At 41.3% G+C, this 22,216-nt stretch overlaps 1 protein-coding gene across 1 annotated transcript in view; it reads left to right on the plus strand.

Moving 5' to 3' along the window:
• Positions 1-22,216, plus strand: part of ACSM3 (acyl-CoA synthetase medium chain family member 3) — a 40,086-nt gene that overhangs the window by 1,515 nt on the left and 16,355 nt on the right. Inside the window, exons 2-4 of the mRNA XM_004373310.2 lie at positions 9,169-9,438; positions 10,274-10,484; positions 20,592-20,799. Of these exons, the coding sequence (XP_004373367.1) occupies positions 9,217-9,438; positions 10,274-10,484; positions 20,592-20,799 (641 nt within the window). The 5' untranslated portion in view covers positions 9,169-9,216. The remainder of the gene's footprint in view (positions 1-9,168; positions 9,439-10,273; positions 10,485-20,591; positions 20,800-22,216) is intronic.

Consider the following 22,216-nt stretch of genomic DNA (forward strand, 5'->3'; position numbering starts at 1 on the left):
TCATAAGGGTAAGGGAACAGTGTAACTCTGTTTAAAGTTATATAAATTTACAATCAGGTTAACAGATTGAAAAATAATTAACATAGAAGGGCCAGTGTGCAACTAGGACCCACTGAAGCACAGAGCAAAGCAATGCAACATTATCAGATAGGGCACAACTGCAGAGAAGAATGTGGTGTCAGAGTTTAAACTGGAACACACAGTTATGTAAGGCAAAGTAGTGGCAAAGAATAGATACTCATTCTGCATTATATAAACAAGAGCAGAAGATTCATGGGAACCTGGGCAAAAGCATCTTATGTCACACAGATCTCTCCAGCTGTCTGCAGGGAATACAAACAACTTGTCATCTTCATTTTAAAGAATGACTGTACCTGTGCTCATATCCTGAACTAAACCAACGAATAGTGCATGTTTAACTTCCTTGGTTAAAATATAACTAGTACCGTCATTCCTAATTAGACTGGCAAACAACGTCTTTTAAGGTAATGAAAACTATTTAGATGCCTGTATTCAGAGTTTTTTCAGGATTTACTTTGAATTCTCCCAAAGAAAGTTATATTGAGTTTTTATTGGTGATTCTAATTATGTGTTTATAACAATTAAAGTGTGGTAAGTGAATTTAACATATTAAAAGTTTTATAGCATCTGTTCAGAAAAGATTATATACTATTCAAACTGTTCCAGTCATACAAAACCATTTTTCAGTGTCTTTTCAACTGAGAAGAATCCCATTCAGCATGCTTAACCTCCTGAAAGATGGTTCATATTGAGCAAGCTTTGCTTCCAGTTTTATTTTCTTATACAATACCTTCATATTCCTCTTTCATTTCTGCCAATTCTAGGCGAAGCAGCTCTATTTCTGGATTTTCTGGGGTTGCAGCTCCTAAGTGATGCTTTAAAAAATCCAAACCACTGCTAACTTTCTCTGGTTTTTCATATAAGGCTTTTAATAAGGTGTGTCTCTTGTAGACAGCATACTGATGGATCCTGTTTTTTTATCCATTCTGTCACTTTCTGTCTCTTCATGGGTGCATTTAGGCCATTTATGTTCAGTGTAATTACTGATAAGTGTGAGTTTATTGCTATCACTTTGTAGTGCTTTTCTGTGGTAGTGACACTTTCTTTGTTCCTCTTATTCTCCTGTGCTGAATTCCTTTTGTTTGTGGATTTTTTTTTCATTTCTTTTGTTTTTGTAGATTTTGTTTTTGCTGAGACTTCATATTTTTCTTCTTTATTTTGACGAGTAGGTTTGTTAACTTTCTTTGTGGTTACCTTGAAATTTACCCTCATCTTCCTAGGTCTGAACCAGTCTTTTATTACTTCATATCGCCTTGCCTTCCTCTCCATTAGAAAGTGCTATACCTACACCATTTATTCCTCTCTCATTGTGCTGATGTTGTCATTTGCAGATTAACCTCTCTGGTTCCCTGTTGTAAATCTTAGTTTGAATAGTCCTTGAGAGTTCATTTTCTAGGTTGGTATCTGGCTGGTATGATCTTGCATCCTGGATTCAGGCTGTTGTCTGATGTTGTTGGTTCTCAAACCAAAGGACTCCCTTTAATAATTCTTGTAAATTTTGTTTGGTTTTTACATATTCCTTTAATTTCTGTTCATCTGGAAATGTCCTAATTTCACCATCATATTTAACCGAGAGTTTTTATTCTTGGTTAGTAATTTTTTTCTTTCAAGGTTTTATATATGTTATCCCATTGCCTTCTTGCCTGCATGGTTTCTGCCGAGTAATCAGAGCTTAGTCTTATTGTTTCTCCTCTGTATATGACTTTTCATTTTTTCTTGAGCTGCTCTTAGGATTTTTTCTTCGTCTTTGGTTTTAGCAAGTGTGATTATGATATGCCTTGGTGATTTTCTTTTGAGGTCTATCCTATTTGGGGTTCATTGAGCTTCTTGGATGGTCAGCTTTTCATCTTTCATGATATTAGGAATGTTTTCTGTCAGCAATTCTTCAATGATCCTCTCTGTGTTTTCCATTTTCTCTCCCTGTTCTGAAACTCCAATCACTAGTAAATTTTTGCTTTTGATTGTATCCCACACCATTCTCAGGGTTTCTGCATTTTTCTTTGTCCTTTTTTCTGAGTTTTCCTCAAACAAAGTGGCATCCAAGTATTTGTCTTTGATTTCGCTGATCCTGTCTTCCGTTGTTTCAAACCTGCTCCTCAGACCTATGACACTGTCCACTTCTGAAATCTCGTTGTTTATCTTTTGGATTTTTTATTGTTGTTTTCATATGATTTCTAGTTGTCAATTTATTTTGACATTTTGTTCCTGTATTATTTTCCTGAATTCTTCCACTGTTTTGTCTGTATTTTCCATGAATTTGTCCGTCTTTTCCATGAATTTGTCTATTTTTTCCTCATTTTTGTCTGCTTTTTGCTTCAAGTCTTGGATAGCTCTGAATATTAGAGATCTGAGTTCCCTATCAGGTAGTTCCAGTGCCTTTTCTTCTACTGGAAAGTCGTCTGGAACCATCTTGTCTTTTTTTATATATGTTTTGATATTGTCTGCTGTCTTCAGGGCATTCAGTAGTTATCTTCTTCATTTATTGACTGTAGATTTGTTTATTTCATCTTGCTTTTTGTTTTATTTGGTTATGTCTGAGCAGGTGGGCTGTGCATTCTTTGTTGTTTGTTCTTCTGTGGGCATGATACTTTTCACCTCATTGTCCAATGTGCAGGGCCAGTCACTCAGCTGTGGTGCAGTAGGACACATCCAGCTGAAGGGGAGTTGCTGGGATGGGTTGTTTGTGGCATGTACTGCATCCAACGGGGCAGCCCAGGGGTCAGTGCAGGGCAGGTTCTGGTAGGCCATGCCTGTGCTGCTTGGGGATACAATGTTCAGTGCACAGTGCAGATAGGCAGGAGGTGGGGGAGGTTGTAATGTGTGAAGCTAAGTTGGGTAAGGGAAAAAAGAGAAAGAGGAGAGAGAAACAGGTGCCAAAAAAAAAGTGCTAAGGGAGGCTGCCATTAGAATGGAGAGATGAGAAACAGAAAAATGAAGAAAAACAAAAAAGGAAAAGAGAAAAAAATAAATAAAAATTAAAAAAAGAAAAGAAATGCCCCCAGAGATCTCATCAGCGACCAGAAAAGTGGCTCCCAGGCCTCGGGGCACAACCTGTCTAGAAGGGGTGGAGTTGGCACACAGCACCAGGTATTCAGGAGACAGGAAAAGGAGGAAAGTAGAGACAGATGAGAAACTGAGAAATGAAGAAAAACAAAAAGGAAAAAAGAAAAATAAAACATAAATAAAAAGCCCCCAGAGATCCCACTGACGTGGCTGTGCATACTGGGGAAGTGGCTCCCAAGCCACACAGTACAGCCTGCTAGAAGGGGCAGAGATAGCACACAGCACCAGGTATGCAGGAGACAGGAAAAGAAGGTAAGTAGAGAGAGACGAGAAACTGAGTAATGAAGAAAAAATAAAAAGAAATAAAAATAATAATAAAATTAAAAAAAAAGAAAGAAACACCCCCAGGGATCCCACTGGTGCAGCAGCACAGACCGTGGAAGTAGCTCCCAAGCCAAGCAATACAGCCTGGCTAGAAGGGGTGGAGATGGCATACAGCACCAGGTATTCAGGAGGCAGTAGAAAAAGGTCAGTAGAGAGAGACGAGAAACCAAGAAATGAAGAAAAACAAAAAGGAAAAAAGAAAAAGAAAATAAACAAACAAACCAAAAAATCCCCAGGGATCGCACCAATGTGGCAGCACAGACCAGGAAATAGTTCCCTAGCCAAGTGGCACTTCACAGCCTGTCAAGAAGAAGCAACGATGGCACATGAGCCCGGTGTTTCAAGAGAAAGGAGGGGGAGAAGGTGAGAGACAGGGAAGAAACCAGAAGGAGCTGACAAAAGCAACACCAGCAACAAAGAAATGGCACTGAAGGAGCCAGCTGGTGTGTGTGGGGTGAATCCAAGCTACAGGGAGCCAGCGCCTCATGGCCAAGCTGCAGGGGCCTGCCAGGAAGCGACGGAGGCCGAGCAGCAGGGAAGAACAGTATGGGGTAGGAAAGCATGTATCGCTGATTACCGGGTGCTCTGTCTTCTGCTGGGAGCTCCGTGAAGCTGCTTTCCCATACTCCCTGTCCGCCAATCTCTCACAGGAGTCCAAGACGGCAAATCCGTGCTGCATTAGCTGATAAGGGACCTCTGCTCAGTATCTCTCCTCGCTCTCTGTTCTCTGCCAGTTTCTTATTCCATTCGGTGCTTGGTGGAGTTCTTTATCTCTTCGTTTGATGCTTAGGGTTCCAGGACTGACGTTTGTCTCCATTTTACTTAGTTTTTTGCTGTGGTCTTTGCTGTGGAGAGATGGCATTGTGCTTCTGTCTATAGTGCAATGTTGGCTCTGCCTCCTCCCTGATACTTCTTAATAACTATTTTAAAATACTGTTACACCCAAGTAATGAGAGAATCAGGACACAGTTTCAAAATTTCATCTAAATTGTAAAATAATGTAAACAAATCAAATGATCATCCGTGGGGAATTGGTTTAAGAAATTATGGTGCAGCTCTTCACTGGAATTCCATGCAGCTGCCAAAACAAGCAAACAAATAAACAAAAAGACAGAATGAGGAAGATCTCTGTGTACTATTATGGAAAGATCTCCAAAACACAGTGCTTTTTTTTTTTCAGCACAGAATAGTAGGTATTCTAGGCTACCTAAGAAATAATAATCTATAGTCATATTTGCTTGAATACCCATAAAGAAATCCTGAAGAGATACATAGGAATAGTAATAGTGGTTACACAGGGGCTGGAGGTCGGGTACACGAGGCAGCTGCAAGACTGGAGATGGGAGACAGATTTTTTTTTTTCTTCTCTTTTTTTTTTTTTTATTGTACTTCAGGTGAAGGCTTACAGAACAAATAGTTTCTCATGAAACAGAAGTACACATGTTGTTTTATACGGGAGACAGATTTTTATATTTTTGAACCATTTAAAGATATTATCCAAAAATAAATTTTAAAAATTAAGAGAGAAAAGCTAGATCTAAAAACTGAGTGTTGACTACTTAGCTTCAGTTTCCTACAGTCGCTAATTCTGTAAGAAGGAAATTATCTGTGACTTAGAAGTTAAGTTCATAGGCTCATGAAGGGACTCCCTCGGAAAAATGGAAAGCAAGACTTCTAGGAGAGAAAGTTGCAAAAGTGCCTTACTTCATCCTTACAGGAGTGCTGTTTGCACCTGCTCATTCCCAGCAAACAACAGAGACAGGTGGTTGTCACTCTGCCAAAACAGAATGACCTTTGGAGACTTGAGGACTCAACCCAGGTCTCACTATGATTTTATTTCTGTTCTAAGAGCAGCCTCTTCTCCTAGAGCCCAAGAGAACTCTCAAGAGATTCCTGTTCACGCTTTCCCTCACACAGCAGCTTAGGCAAGAGAAAAGAGATGGCTAACACTTTACTAAACCGGAACCCTTAGAAAAATCCTATCTTGGGAGCCTTACCCCTCAATTTTCCTTATCTTAATGTTTCATATTAATTCAGTTCTGAGCTATTATTAATATAGACCAGTGCTGTCCAGTAGAATTTTCTGCAATGATACAAATGTTCTTATATCTGCAAAGCCTAAATATTTACTATCTGGTCCTTTGTAGAAAAAGCTTGCCAACCCCTGTTTTAGTGGATAGTAATGTGTTAGGCATCACGATAAGCACCTTGGCATTATATTTCATTTAATCTTCAGTGCAGCTCTTGGTTGAAGGTTCTATTGTTTTTCCTGTTGGTAAAGTGTGAAACTGAGGTTGAGAGGAGTTAGTTGTTCAAGTGGCAAAACTGGGACCCTATCCTATGACTGGGGCCAATGTGTTTTAGCAACCATGCTACAGACCAGGGCTTCTCACACTTTAATGTGCACACCAATCACCAGGGGATCTTGTTTAAATGTTAAAACCTACCATTCAAAGGAGCCCTGGTGGCACAGTGGTTAGGAGCTATGGTTGCTAACCAAAAGGTGAGCAGTTTGAATCCACCAGCTGCTCCTTGGAAACCCTATGGGGCAGTTGTACTCTGTCCTGTAGGGTCTCTATGAGTCGGAATCGATTCGATGACAACGGGTTTGGTTTTTTGGTTTACTTATTCAGTAGTCTGGGGTGGGGCCTGACAATGTGCATTTCTAGCAATCTTCCAGGTGATGCTAATGCTACTGGTTTACAGACCACAGCCTCTAGACCAATGATCCTCAACCCTGGAATCTTCTGAGGAACTTTAAAAAAATATGAGTCCCAGTCCCTACCCCCAGATATTCTGATTTCATTGTGCCAGGATCTGGGCACCAACGATTTAAAAAAAGCTTTTCTGGTCATTCAAATATACAGCCAGGGTTGGAAGACACTGCTCTAGAGGACATTCAAGTAGGAATCCAAAGACTTAAGTTCTAGTTCTAGCTTTGACATGACACATTGAAGCAAGTTGCTTCTCCTCTTTGGGGCTCAGTTTTCTTCACAGGGGAAAAACGAGGGGGCTCAAACTAGATAATCTCCAAAGGCTTAAGCTCATTGATTTGTCAGGTCCTCACACAAATAGGTGAGAAAATCAGAAGTGCCCAGATCTCCTGATGCATTGGGTACATCAACATGATGCCCAAACACCTGGCCCATTTTGGGCAAAACTTAAGGCTGATGTCTGTCATTCATTATTATTTTGGAAATTTAACAGTACAGTAATGCCTCCACATAGCCATGCTGCCTTACACACCACACAGCTAGAAATGCAGTTAAAAGTAAACCAGTTTATTACGCTCATAATTTAATGGTTGTGAGAGTAATACATGTTTCTTGTAGGTAATCTGGAAAATTACCAAAAGTATAAAGAGAACCTCACACTCATAATTCCTAGAACTTCATTTTTAACAGTCTCGTTTATGAGACCTCAGCCAAGTAATCAACATAGTAATCAAATGATTTCCCACAGAAGCGGGGAGTGCTGGGTTGCCTAGGGGGGCCTCCCCCACAGAAGTCCTAAAGGCTAAAGCTCTATTATTATATCTCTGGTAAACGCAGTCTAAGCCAATTACTCCAGCCAATTGCCGATCTCAAAGGTAGCAGGGCTCCTATTGGAAGCATGGGAACTGCAGCCTATAAATTCAAATTCTTTGATGGCACTTCCATGCCTAATTAGATACTGGGCTACTCTCGGTTTCTTCATCTATTGATTAGACCTCCATTGTACAAGTCTGCTTAACGTTTGTGAACTACTTCTGAAATCTGTAGGTGAAAGATATTAGATAAAAAGACTTAGCCCTTTGCTTTCAGTGAGATTCACTGCCTGGATGACCCAGATCCTTACTTTAGAAATGTACATGTTGCTAGATAGTAGACAAGAATTCTTAGGTGAAGGGAAGGACAGCACACACTACAGGGGAAGTCAGCACAACTGGACTAAACCAAAGCTAAGAAGTTTCCTGAATACAACCAAACACTTCGAGGGAGAGTAGCAGGGGCGGGGGTCTGGGGACCATGCTTTCAGGGGACATCTAGGTCAACTGGCATAACAAAGTTTATTAGGAAAATGTTCTGCATCCTACTTTAGTGAGTGGTGTCTGGGGTCTTAAAAGCTTGCGAGTGGCCATCTAAGATGCATCAATTGGTCCCAACCTACCTGGAGTAAAGGAGAATGAAGAACACCAAGGACGCAAGGACAGTATTAGCCCAAGAGACAGAAAGGGCCACATAAACCAGAGACTTCATCAGCCTGAGACCAGAAGAACTAGATAGTGCCCAGCTACCACCACTGACCACCCCGACAGGGAACACAACAGAGAGTCCCTGATGCAGCAGGAGAAAAGTGGGGTGCAGAACTCAAATTCTAGTAAAAAAAAAAAAAACAGACTTAAGGGTCTGAGACTGGAGGAACCCCAGAAAGCATGGCCCCCAAACTCTCTGTCAACCCAGCACTAAAACCATTCCTGAGGCCAACTCTTCAGACAAAGATTAGACGACTATGGGTCATAAAATGATACTTGTGAAGAGTGTGCTTCTTAGCTCAAGTAGATACATGAGACTAAATGGGCAGCTCCTGTCCAGAGGTGAGATGAGAAGGCAGAGAGGGTCAGGAACTGGTTGAATGGAGAGCGGAAATCAGGGGTGGAAAGGAGGAGTGTGCTATCACAGTATAGGGAGAGCAATTAGGGTCACATAACAAAGTATGTATAAATTTTTGTATGAAAGGCTAACTTGAATTATAAACTTTCACTTAAAATACAACAATAAAATTTTTTTAAAAATGCACATGTTGCGTTGTTAGTTGCCCTCAGCTGGTTCCAACTCGTGGCGACACCATGCACAACAGAAGGAAATGTTGCCCGGTCCTGTGAGTCTATTGTTGTAGCCACTGTGTATTTTGAGTAGCTTCTAACCTAGGGGGCACATATTCCAGCACTTTATCAGACAATATTCTGTTGTGATCCATGGTGTTTTCTTTCATTGGCTAATTTTCGGAAGTAGATTTCCAGACCTTTCTTCTACTATGTCCTCGTCTGGAACCTCCCCTGAAACCTGTCCACCATGGGTGACCCTGCTGGTATTTGAGACACCATTGACATAGCTCTGAGCATCATAGCAACACTCAAGCCACCACAGTACAACAAACTGACAAACAGGTAGGGGCAGGAATATGCAGCAGTCAGGAAAATGGAACTAGACAGTTCTGAGTTCAAACCCAGCTTCTGCCTCTTACTAATAATGAATCTTCAACTTCACTGAGCCTCATTTTCTCTGTCCATAAACAGGGATGACAGTAGCACCAACTAAAGGGTTACTCTGAGGATTTAATGAGAAATTACATGTAAAACACTGAGCACAGTGTTTGGAACATAGTGAGTGATCAGAAAATGGTACTATTATGATGACTGTCATGTTTATTATAGTAACATATATTAAAACCATTGCCATGGAGTCGATTCTGACTCATAGCGACCCTGTAGGACAGAGTAGAACTGCCCTATAGGGTTTTCAAGGAGCAGCTGGTGGATTTGAACTGCCGACCTCTTGATTAGCAGCCAAACACTTAACCACTGCACCACCGGGGCTCCAACATATATTATATGTAATAATTATTATCAAGATGAATAATAATAAAACTTAGCTGCTTTCGTGTCTGGCTACTTTCAGTACAGAAACAAACAAATGTCCTTTTTGCTTGTCTTTTCAGACAGACTGGTCACCGTGGAAATCCTAAGTGCCAAAACATCCAGCAAGAATGATTCCACCTCTTGTCACCATGAAGATATTACTTCGGACCAAGTGTTTTCAGCACCTAGCAATCCCTGGTCCTGTGAGAGCATTATATAAAGATTACAGAACAATGACCCCTCAGAATTTCTCTAATTACGAATCCATGAAACAGGACTTCAGATTGGAGATTCCAGAATATTTCAACTTTGCTAAAGATGTTCTGGATCAATGGACCAAGATAGAAAAGGTACGAAGAAAGGGTCAGTCAGGCAGCATCAGTGGTTCTCAACTGGGAGCAATTTTGCCCCCCAGGGGACATTTGGCAATATCTGGAGATATTTTTGTTGTCAAGATTGGGGAAGAGAGATGCTACTCTCATCTAGTCGGTAGAGGCCAGGAATGTTGCTAAATATCCTACAGTGCATAGCACAGCCCCTCACAACAAAGAATTAAGAAATCAAACCAAATCAGTTGCCATGGAGTAGATTCTGATTCATGGCAACCCCATGTGTATCAGAATAGCACTGTGCTCCACAGAGTTTTTAATAGCTGATTTCTCAGAAGTAGATTGCCAGGCCTTTCTTCCGAGGTGCCTCTGGGTAGACTAGAACCTCTAACCTTTCAGTTAGCAGCTAAGCTTGTTAACTGTTTGCACCACCCAGGGACTCCAACAAAGAATTATTCAGTCCAAAATGTCAATAATTTCATAGTTGAGAAACACTGGGTTACATAAATGTATGACTCTAGGTTGATTTAAGAAAAAAAAAAAGGAGAGTGAAAAGTGATTCTAAGAGATGGTAGAAATGAGGCATAGATACTGTATCAAGAGAAACAAATGGATGTAAGAATTCTAACTTTTGGGGAAAAAAACAGACTAAATGAGAAATGACATGGAGCAGAAGAAATAACATAGCTCTCCCAACATCTAGAAATAAGGACCCCAGGGTATTTCCAAATATTTCAGGTATGTTCTAACCAATGATCTGTGCATTTTCTTTAGAGAAAATATTCAATTACTCATTTGAAGTAGAATTTAACCATACCACAACCTTAAAATCCATGACTGGTTTCTCTTTCCTTAGGCTGGAAAGAAGTCTTCCAATCCAGCCTTCTGGTGGATACATGGAAATGGGCAAGAAGTGAGATGGAGTTTTGAGGAACTGGGCTCTTTGTCCAGGAAATTTGCCAATATACTTACAGAAGCTTGTGCACTACAAAGAGGAGATCGAGTAATTGCAGTTCTGCCCAAGATCCCAGAGTGGTGGCTTGTGAATGTGGCCTGTCTCCGAACAGGTTAGTAATGTTTACACTCTGATCATATTTAAACTAAGATGAATGGGAGATTTTCCAAAACATCTAAGGAATATCAAGAGCTGTTTATCTGGATATATTATCTGAAGAAGAACGGTGCACAGTATACGATTAACCTCAGGAACTTTAGAAATGTGTTGGAAACATGTCGTATATTTTTACCTAAACTGTTATTGTTAGTTGCCTTTAAGTTGAGTCAAGTCTGAAGGAGTCCCTGGGTGGCATAAATGGTTAAGTGCTGACTTCTAGTTGAAAGGTTAGCAGTTCAAACCCACCCAGAGGTGCCTTGGAAAACAGGACTGGTGATCTACTTCCAAAAGGTCACATCCTTGAAAGCTCTACGGATCAGTTCTGCTCTGCACACATGGGGTCGCCATGACCTGAATTAGGAGTTGCGTTTTTTCCTAAAAGATTTGTTAAATGAATGAAAATCAACAGTTGAATACTCTCATACCTATTGCTCTTCTCCTCTTATAGGACTTACTGGCATCTAAATTCAAAGCATTCACAACTGAGTTTACTATCTGCCCACCCACTTCAGTTCTTGCTTCCTACCTTTATTTCCTCTTGTGGTCAGTTACCATCCATCTGTGACTCCTCCCTCCTAATCAGTCCCTAGGTCTTGTAAATTTGACCCCCCTAATTGTCTCCAGAAGGAGCCATGGTGGCGCAGTGGTTAAGAGCTAGGCTGCTAACCAAAAGATCGGCAGTTGAAACCCACCGGCTGCTCCTTGGAAACCCTACGGGGCAGTTCTAGTCTGTCCTATAGGGTCGCTATGAGTTGGAATCAACTCCATGACAAGGAGTTTTTTGGTTTTAAATGTCTCCGGAGTCCTTTTTCTTCTCCAATTATCATTGCCATTACGTTACTTCACATCTTTACCATCTCCTAACTGGATTTCCCCCAAAGTCTCCCTAATTCTGTTCTTATAGTCTCCACACCCTACCCCTGCCCAATTTACCCTCTGTAGCCAGTGTTTTTTCTAGAACACACATTTTATCCTGTTATTTTGCTGTTTCACAGTATGTAATAACTGGATAAAATCTCAACTTTTTTAGGTGTGTCATGGAAGGCCCTAGCTATCCTCCCTTTATTGTTCTTATTTCCCCTACTCTCCAGCCATATCAAATGGTTTCCTATCAGATTTCAGATTTCTCCCACCTCCTAGCTTTTGTCCACGATGTTTCCTATACTTGGAAAGCCTTGTGCACCTATATAACCACCTGGACAACTCCTACTAGACTTTCAAGTCTCAGCTCTAATGTTACCATCTCAGGCAACCCCACCCTGATTCCCCACCTAGGTGCTCTGTTTTTGGACTCCCCAAAGCAACATGTGTGTGCCTCTATTTTAACATTTAGCATATTGACTGGGCACTATTTCCTTATGTATCTGTCATCCCCATAAGATTATGTAAGCTACTCAAGGGCAAAGACTGTGATATATTCATCTCTGCACCCCCAGTGACTGACACATAGTAAATACTCAGTAAAATACTTGTGAAATGACTTAATATTCCTAGTGTCACAGTAAATCATTAAGTAGCTATCATTGATTTATTATAATTATTACTTCCATTTGAGGAGAGCTAATATACTCTAATTTCATATGTACACATTAATTATATACTGGAGTAGCAGAGCCCACACAGTTTTTTGACAAAATGATTGCTCTCATGAATGCTGCATAATTAAGCTCACTGTCTTAGTAAAAACAAACCAGTTGCTGTCAAGCAGATTCTGACTCACAGCGACCCCATGTGTGTCAGAGTAGAACTGTGTTCCATAGGGGTTTTTTTTTTAAACAATAATACACATTTATTATCTCTCACAGTTTCTTTCTCTCTCTATTTATTTTTTTTTTTTTTAGTATTTCCACATTGTCTCTTTTCTCTCTTTAAATTTACTGTGTTTTAGGCGAAAGTTTACAGTGCAAATTAGTTTCTCCTTCAAAAATTTATACACAAATTGTTTTGTGACATTGGTTGCAATCCCTGCAACGTGTCAGCACTCTCCCCCTTTCCTTTCACACCCTGGTTCCCTGTGTCCATTCATCCAGTTTTCCTGTCCCTTCCTGCCCTCTTGTCTTTGCTTTTGGGCAAGTGTTGCCCACTTGTTCTCGTATACTTGATTGAACTAAGAAGCAAGTGTGTTATTGTTTGTTTTATAGGCCTGTCTAATCTTTGGCTGAAAGGTGGACTTCAGGAGTGGCTTCAGTTCTGAGTTAGCAGGGTATCTGGGGGCCATAATCTTGGGGGTTCCTCCAGTCTCTGTCAGACCAGTAAGTCTGGTCTCTTTTTTATGAGTTTGAATTTTGTTCTATATTTTTCTCTTGCTCTATACAGGACCCTCTATTGTGATCCCTGTCAGAGCTGTTGGTGGTGGTAGCTGGGCACCATCTAGTTCTTCTGGGCTCAGGCTGGTGGAGGCTGTGGGTTCATGTGGTCCGTTAGTCCTTTGGACTAATATTTTCCTTGTGTCTTTGGTTTTTTTCATTCTCCTTTGCTCCAAACAGGATGGGATCAATAGATGTATCTTAGATGGCCACTCGCAAGCTCTTAAGACCCCAGATGCTACTCACCGAAGTAGGATGTAAACACTTTCTTTATGAACTATGTTATGCCAATTGACCTAGATGTCCCCTGAGACCATGGTCCCCAGCCCTCAGCCCCAGTAACTTGGTCTAGGGTGCTTCTGTGACTTTGCCTTGGTCAAGTTGTGCTGATTTCCCCTATGTTGTGTTGTCTTTCCATTCACCAAAGTTAACATTTGTCTACTATCCACTTAGTAATTTTCCCTCCCCAGCCGTCCCCTCCAACATAACCATCAAAGATTGCTTTTTTCTGTGTGTAAATCTCTTCTTGGGTTCCATAGGGTTTTTAATAGCTGATTTTTCAGAAGTAGATCACCAGGCCTTTCTTCTGAGGTGGCTCTGAGTAGACCCAAACTGCCAACCTTTCAGTTAGCAGCTGAGTGCATTAACCATTTGCACCTCTCAGGAACTCCTGTTTTAGTAAGGGACTGTTTGATTGTCAGGGCCAGAAACCCACTCATATTAGTTCAAGTTAAAAAGGAGAGTTAATGAAAGGCTACTCACTGAAAAAAAGTATGAAAGAACAACTGGGCCTCTGCAAGGTAAGTTACTCAGCAGGCAACTTCTTTTTCTGTTATTTCACTCCAAAACACAAGGTCTTTTGTCTCTGCCTTTCTCATGTGCCTACTCCTTCTCCTTCTTCTTCTTCTCCTTCTAACACGTATTTTCTCTGCTCCTCCATCATTTTGCCTTGATGCAGGGTTTTGGTTTGCCACACTGGTGCAGCTCGGGTTAGGTGTCTACTGCTCAGCCAATCAGCTGTGGCCAATGGCAGCTTCATCTGGTATAAGCATGGTTACTGGGGCTGTGGGCAGGAAGGCAGGCAGATTCTCTTAGATGTGAGAATAAGATGGAAGGCAATAACTGACATATAATTATTGACAGCATTAGAAACAAGCTCATAGTTACTTGATTTTCCAATAAATTTTCCCGCTTAATGAACATTAGCTAAGGAATGCACTTGAAATATTTGCAAGGACTCCAGTTGTTCATATACTACTTAGAGTTATATGAATATACGATAAAATTAAAAATTATCGCAAAATAATGGTTAACACAACATTGTGGATAATGGTTACCTGATGGTGAGTGTGGGGTGGAGAGAGATTTAATTGGGGCAGGGTGCATAGGGGGCTTCAAACATTCCATTTCTTAAACCAGGTGGTAAATAATGTTTGTTTTAAAAAATTTTTAAAGGAAATTGTATGTACATATTGCATAAACTCTGTTGCATTTTTGGTATATTTTGCAATAAAAAAAGAAAATTGTATAATTGAAAGGCGCCTTTTGGGGAGCCTTAAAATATTTGGAAATGCATTATTAGACGAGAGAGTACTGGGATGAGTTTTAATGTGCTTTCAGAAAAGGCAAGTACACAGCACTGCAGAGGGATAATGCTAAACTGTAGTTCTCAAAGTGTGGTCCCTGGACCAGCAGCATCAGCAACACTGGGAATTTGTCAAAAATGTAACTTCTTGAGTCCCACCCAAGATCTACTACTGAATCAGAAACTCTGTGGGTAGGGCCTACCAATCTGTGTTTTAACAAGCCCTACTGGTGATTCTGATGTATGTTCAAGTTTGAGAACCACTTAGCTGGAGGAAGTGAGTTTACTTTCTTACTGGAGGCCTCATAGAGTGGCACCAATAACCTGTTGCCATCCAGTTGATTCTGACTCGTGATGACCCCATGTGTGTCAGAGTAAAACTGTGCTTTATAGGGGTTTCAATGGCTTATTTTCAGAAGTAGATCACCAGGCCTTTCTTCCAAGGCACTTTTGGGGGGACTTGAGCCTCCAACCTTTTGGTCAGCAGCCAAGTACGTTAACAGTTTGTGCCACCCCATATGGTGACAAGACTGCAGTGAATTTACCAGATCTGGACACTTACCTGGTAAGTCAGAAAGCTGCTTTATGTCAGTGTGTGGAGAGTACAACTCTGAATATCAGGGAAGGACTCTCATTACCATGTGTACGGGATAAGGCATATAGAAGGCTATTACTAATGTATTTATTTGCCTGAAGAAATATACCTATCACAAAGGACAAAAGACTCTGGCCATGAGTAGCCCCCTCTCTCCCTGTTATCAGATCTACATGAGAAGACAAAGTTGAGCCTGAAGTTTGTTTTGTAGATATGGGTTCAGAACAAAAGACTTTCAAAATTCAATTTGTTGGCATCAGGATTTAGAAGCCCAGTCCATCCACCCACCCCTCTAGATCCATCTACCCCTCCCTGCAACAAGTATTTACTGTGCACCTGTCATGTTTCAGGCACTGTGGAGTTCAGGGTCCAATGGGAGAGACAGTGATGAGTTAAACACAGTGTTGTAAGAATGATAAATGCTATGAAGGAAATAGCACAGGAGCTGGGAATGTACAAGAGGGGACCCACTATAGACTGAGAGAAGGTCTCCTAGGGGACTGTTAAATGAGACCTGAGGGATGACTCAGCCAGAGGGAGAGGGGAGACATGGAGGGAGCATTCTAGGTAAATGAACCAAACCCATTGCCCTCACGTTAATTCTGACTCATCGTGACCCTATAGGACAGATTAGAACTGCCCCATAGGGTTTCCAAGGATGTAATCTTCATAGAAGCACACTGCCACATCATTCTCCCACGGAGTGCCTGGTGAGTTCAAACTGCTGACCCTTCAGTTAGCAGCTGAGGGCTTTAACCATTGTGCCACCAGAGCTCCTTGGAAAATGAACAAGCATGTGCAAATGACCCGAGGCAGGAAATAACTTGTTGGTTTAAGAAAATGAAAACAGGCCAGTGTGCATGTGGGTACGGGCCAGGGGCCACCTTGTCCAAGGGACCATAATATGTGAAATCCCTTGGCAGAAACTTCTTCCCTAGATAGGCTAGGGTAGGTACTGTTAGAGTCACCCCAGTGAATCTCCTTTTTCTATGCTTCTGTGCCTGAAATACCCACTTCTGACACAAACTCTTGGTATGTTGTGAAGATGCCATCGAGTCGGTTTCCACTCAGCAACCCTGTGTAGAAGAGAATAAAACACTGCCCAGTCCTGCACCATCCTCACAATCATTGCTATGTTTGAGCCCGTTGTTGCAGCCACTGTATCAATCCATCTCATCGAGTATTTCTTTTTCTCACTGACCTTCTACCTTACCAACCATGATGTCCTTCTCCAGGACCTGGTCCCTCCTGATAACATGTCCAAAGTACATGAGACGAAGTCTCGCCATCCTTGCTTCCAAGGAGCACTCTGGCTGTACTTGTTCCAAGATAGATTTGTTTGTTCTTCTGGCAGTCCATGCTATATTCAATATTCTTTGCCAACACCATAATCCAAATGCATCAATTCTTTTTCAGTCTTCCTTATTCATTGTCCAGCTTTTGCATGTATATGAGGTTAATTGAAAGTACCATGGCCTGGGTTAGGCACACCTTAGTCCTCAGAGTGATTTCTTTGCTTTTCAACACTTAAAAGAGGTCTTTTGCGGCAGACTTCCCCAGTGCAATACATTGTTTGATTTCTTACTGCTGCTTCCATGGGTGTTGATTGTGGATCATAGTAAAATGAGATCCTTGACAACTTCAATATTTTCTCTGTTTATCATGATGTTGCTTATTGGTCCAGTTGTGAGGATTTTTATTTTCTTTATGTTGACTTAGCAGGTGAGTGTCCAGATCTGGTAAATTCACTGCAGTCTTGTCACCATATGGGGTGGCACAAACTGTTAACGTACTTGGCTGCTGACCAAAAGGTTGGAGGTTCAAGTCCCCCCAAAAGTGCCTTGGAAGAAAGGCCTGGTGATCTACTTCTGAAAATAAGCCATTGAAACCCCTATAAAGCACATACTGAAGGCTGTGATTTTTGATCTTCATCAGCGAGTGCTTCACGTCCTCTTCACTTTCAGGAAGCAAGGTTGTATCATCTGCATATCACAGGTTGTTAATAAGTCTTCCTCCAATCCTGATGCCACATTCTTCTTCATATAATTCAGTTTCTTGGATTATTTGCTCAGCATACAGATTGAATAAGTATGGTGAAAGGATACAACTCTTGGAATAGATACATTAATACATCATATATCCCAGTAGTTTAGCCTTGCTTCTCTGTGAACCATTATGTCTGTTTACAGTGAGTTTGCATATCTCTGTGCTATTTATGTTGATTTTATAGTTTAGCTCTTGGAAGGCAATCTATTTCCCTTATTTCCAAGTTCTCAGAGAGATCTGCTCTACGGCCCCCAGCGCCAACAACAAACGCTTATATTACATTTTAATTTTCAAACTGTTTTCTATGTATTATAGGCTAAATCCATTGCAACAGAAATTTCAGCATATAATTATTTAAAAATATTAATCTCCAGTCAGTTGGATCTTTACTTTAGGTAATATTTACCCAAAAAGCTAATGCAACACCCAAACTCAGTTGATAGATCATTTAAAGTTCCTATATACAGCGTCTCTCAGACTTTAAAATAAATGTTTGCTCATATGCTCATTTTATCTTCACAAGAGCTGTATGAATAGGAAGGGGAAACCTCATTTTATAAATGAGGAAGCTAAAGCTTTCATAGATGTGGGACAAGAAAGATCAAGTCATTTGTCCAAGGTAACTTAACAAGTTAGTACTTGAGTCCAATGCTCTCTCTAGCATTTTCTAGAATTTCCATAAAATTTCAAATTGGGAATGGATCTGAAAAATCATCTAGTTCAATTCTTCTCAAACTTTCATATGCATATGAATCACTTGGAGATCTTGTTAAAATGCCTCTGATCCAAGAGACCTGGGTGGGACCTGAGATTCTACAATTCTAACAAGATCCCAGATGATGTTGATACTGCTGGTTCCAGGGACCACCCTTTGAGGACTACTTTTTTTTTTATTGTACTTTAGATGAAGGTTTATAGAACAAGTAGTTATTCATTAAACAGTACACATATTGTTTTATGACATTGGTTAACAACCCCACGACATGTCAACACTCTCCCTTCTCAGACTTGGGTTCCCAAATACCAGCTATCTTGTCACCTCCTGCCTTCTAGTCCTTGTCCCTGGACTGCTGTGCCTCATTAGTCTTGTTTTGTTTTATGGGGCTGTCTAATCTTTGGCTGAAGGGTGAACCTCCGGACTGACTTCATTACTGAGCTAAAAGGGTATCTGGAGGCCATACTCTCAGGGTTTCTCCAGTCTCTGTCAGGCCAGTAAGTCTGGTCTTTTTTTGTGAGTTAGAATTTTGTTCTACATTTTTCTCCAGCTCTGTCCAGGACCCTCTGTTGTGATCCCCGTCAGAGCAGTTGGTGGTGGTAGCCAGGCACCATCTAGTTGTATTGGACTCAGTCTGGTGGAGGCCATGGTAGTTGTGGGAGGACCACATTTTAAATTTATAGAAGAGGCAGGAGAGACCCAGAAAGATTCAGCAACTTAGCCAAGGTCACACACTGATTAGAGAAACAGGTGGAACAAGAACCTTAGAGCCCAGATTTCCAGTGCAGTGCTTGTTCTGCTACTCCACAGTGCTTTCTTTGGACCTTTTTCCTATCCGGTTTCAGCAACATGTATCAATCCTCATGCATTCATGCAAAATAACAACAGTGAAGTGGGAATGGACATTTTATTTCTGGAAGTTTTGAACACTTCTTTTACATGAAACTTAAATATAAATAGGAATCTTCCTCACGGAGGCCATCCCTGGCCATTCTATTTAAAATAGCTCTCCTCCCCAAAAGGGTCATTCTCTGTCTTTTTAAACAGTACATACTTGGAGTCCCTGAGTGGTGCAAACAGTTAATGCACACAGCTGCTAAGTGAAAGGTTGGAGGTTCGAGTCTACCCAGAGGCACCTTGGAAGAAAGCCCTGGCAATCTACTTCTGAAAACTCAGCCACTGAAAACCCTATGGAGCACAGTTCTACTCTGACACACATTGGGTCACCATGAGTCAGAGTTGACTCAACAGCAACTAGTTTGGGATTGATACATATATATAAAATCTGCTGCAATAGACCTCTTTAAAGTATTAAAAAGCAAATATGTCACTTTGAGGATTAAGGTGCGCCTGACCCAAGCCATGATGTTTTCAGTCATCTCATATGCATGCAAAAGCTGGACAATGAATAAGGAAAATCGAAGAAGAATTGATGCCTTTGAATTATGGTATTGGCAAAGAATACTGATTATAGCATGGACTGCCAGAAGAATGAACAAATCCATCTTGGGAGAAGTACAGCCAGAATGCTCCTTAGAAGCGAAGATGGCGAAACTTCACCTCACGTACTTTGGACATGTTATCAATAGGGACTAGTCCCTGGAGAAGGATATCATGCTTGGTAAAGTAGAGGATCATTGAGAAAGAGGAAGACCCTCAGCATGATGGACTGACACAGTGGTGCAATAATAGGCTCAAACAAAGCAACGATTGTGAGGATTGTGCAGGACCAGGCAGTGTTCCATTCTATTGTACTAGGGTCCCTATGAGTCGGAAAAGACTCAGCAGCGCCTAACAGCAACAACAGTGTACTACACAACTGGCAGGAGCAGAATCACAGAAGAAATGCATGCCTCAATCCTTGCCTTTGTAAAGAACCATCAAACAATCATCTGCATTTTGAGAGTGGTATACTGAAGTGAGGGAACCCTGGTCGCACAGTGGTTAAGCGCTCAGCTGCTAACCGAAAGGTCGACAGTTTGAACACACCAGCCGCTGCTCTGTGGGAGAAAGATGTGACAGTCTGCTCCCATAAGGATTACAGCTTCAGAAACCCTATGGGGCAGTTCTGCTCTGTCCTATAGGGTCGCTATAAGTCAGAATCAACTTGATGGCAATGGGTTTTTTTGGTACTGAAGTGGCTCTGGAGTTAGGCTGCAAGATTCATCCCGTTCTGTCACTTGCAACTTAGGTGATCTTGGGCAAGTTATTCCTAGTTTTGTGTTTTTGGTTTTTTGGTGGGGATTAAATGAGTTAAAACATGGAAAACACTTATAATAGTACCTGGCACATTAAAAGTACTTGATAAATGTTGGGTAATGCTACTTTTCCATTAAAACTCCTTTATAGCTCAATTTATGAACAGTCTTCAATAGATGATAATTATCCAGCATTTAACATCCTTTCATATTGGAACAAATAATAATGTTAAGTACTAATCAAAAGGTTGGCCATTCAAATCCATCCAGGACCACCTCGGAAGAAAGGCCTGGTTATCTGCTTCTGAAAAGTCACAGCCATGAAAACTCTAGGGAGCACAGTTCTATCCTGCAACACATAGGGTCACCATGAGTCAGAATCAACTTGACAGCAAGTGGTTGGATTTTTTTTTAAGGGCAAAAGGGTCATAGACTTTGAGATCCTTGAAAGTCAAAAGCAGACTAATGAAAGGAAGACAAATAGTTACCTTGCCTGGTAAATTAATTAACTCATTATGAGAAATGTAGACTGTATGTGACCTATTTACATTACCCTAACTAACATGATGAAGGAAATCCTTCCTTCTAAATATTCTTTCTTTTCTGCTCCCTCAGGGACAGTTTTAATTACAGGAACCACTCAACTGACCCAGAAAGACATCCTCTACAGGTTACAATCGTCGAAAGCCAAGTGCATTATTACCAATGATGCTTTAGCCCCGGCGGTAGATGCTATTGCACCTAAATGTGAAAATCTGCGCTCCAAGCTAATTGTGTCTCAAAACCCCAGAGATGGGTGGGGGAACCTCAACGAGATGATGAAGTGAGTAGCCATAATTGTTGTAGAGCAGCTTCCAAAAGGAAATAGTGAAAAGATGTTCAACCCACTAGTGATCAGAAAAATGCAAATTAAAACAATAAGCAAGGGAACAAATAGCAGCTCCAACAATGGGCTCAAGCATAGCAACAATTGTGAGGATGGTGCAGGCCCTAGCAGTGTGTCATTCTGTTGTCCATGGGGTCGCTATGAGTCGGAACCAACTCAGCAGCCCCTAACAACATCAATAGTGCAAAGCTCTGAGGCAGGAAGGAGCATAGGGTGTTTTCATAGGTTGAGGTCCCCAGGAAGCAGACCCTGAGTAAGAAGTCTATTAAGGAGTTTTCTTGGGATCAACACCTGTGAAGGAAGGGAAGGGAAGTGGGATTGAGCAGAGAAACAATTTGATCTGGGATGCATTCCCTACAAAGCCCTCCTCCAATTCACAGGGACTTCTGGAGCTTGGTAGCCCCTCAAAGCTGATCCCAGCCAAGCAAGAGGTCCAGGCCTTTATACCCCCATGCTGATCAGTAATTAGTTGTGGGCTGTCCCTAGAAAGAGGTAGTTTGGGCGAGGCAGCTTTCTTCAGCCAAGGCGACTCTCAAAGAGGGCTCCAAGAGGGCTCCTAGCACCTGGGGGGAATAAGTCTTTCATTCCTGCAGGGGTTCCAGGTGCATCACAGCACCCACCACAGAGCTGTTATCATCTCCCAGGGAAACTGATTGCAATCAGTCCTTTTGTGTAGTCTATATCATTATCACTGACAGCAACAATTCTACCAGGTTATAATAAGAACACTTAATGGATGCAATTATAAAACTGAATTACACTGATGTTCAAGCCTTGTGATGGGGGTGCTTCCAGAGGTCCCTTGGAACTCCCCACAGCTACTGGCTCTAATATTTTAGCCCTATGTTAGCAGCAAATTCTCTCTTTAGAATGAGCGTCCTACCTTTACTCACGGGTTTGGAAGCATGCTATGGACTTGTTCTTACCTGCTCTAAAACAGCTAACATTTACTGAGTACTTACTAAAAAACAAATACTGCTCTAATAAAAATAATGTTATAATTACAATAATAGTTTACATTTATATGGCACTGGTTATGTGCCAGATACTGTTCCAAGCACTTTAGATACATAAAGTGATCTAAATCTCACAACAACCTAGGGAGTTGCTACCACACCGCCACTACCAGTTGCTGTCTGTCGGGGCGGCGGCAAATGTCGGGGCGGCGGAGACAATAACCCAATTCCACAACTCTTACAGAGAAGTGGGGCCAGGAGGGTCACTCTGAGGAGTCGAACCCCGGCTCCAGTCCCAGGAGTTTATTTATAGTCAATACAGCAAGCAGTGAAGCAAATAACAGAACAATGGGCTTTGGGTGAGTAACAATAAGTTTCGGGCAAGGGAGAAGGAATTC

Source organism: Trichechus manatus, unplaced genomic scaffold (assembly GCF_000243295.1).
Source record: "Trichechus manatus latirostris isolate Lorelei unplaced genomic scaffold, TriManLat1.0 scaffold00024, whole genome shotgun sequence".
Taxonomy (NCBI): Eukaryota; Metazoa; Chordata; class Mammalia; order Sirenia; family Trichechidae; genus Trichechus; species Trichechus manatus.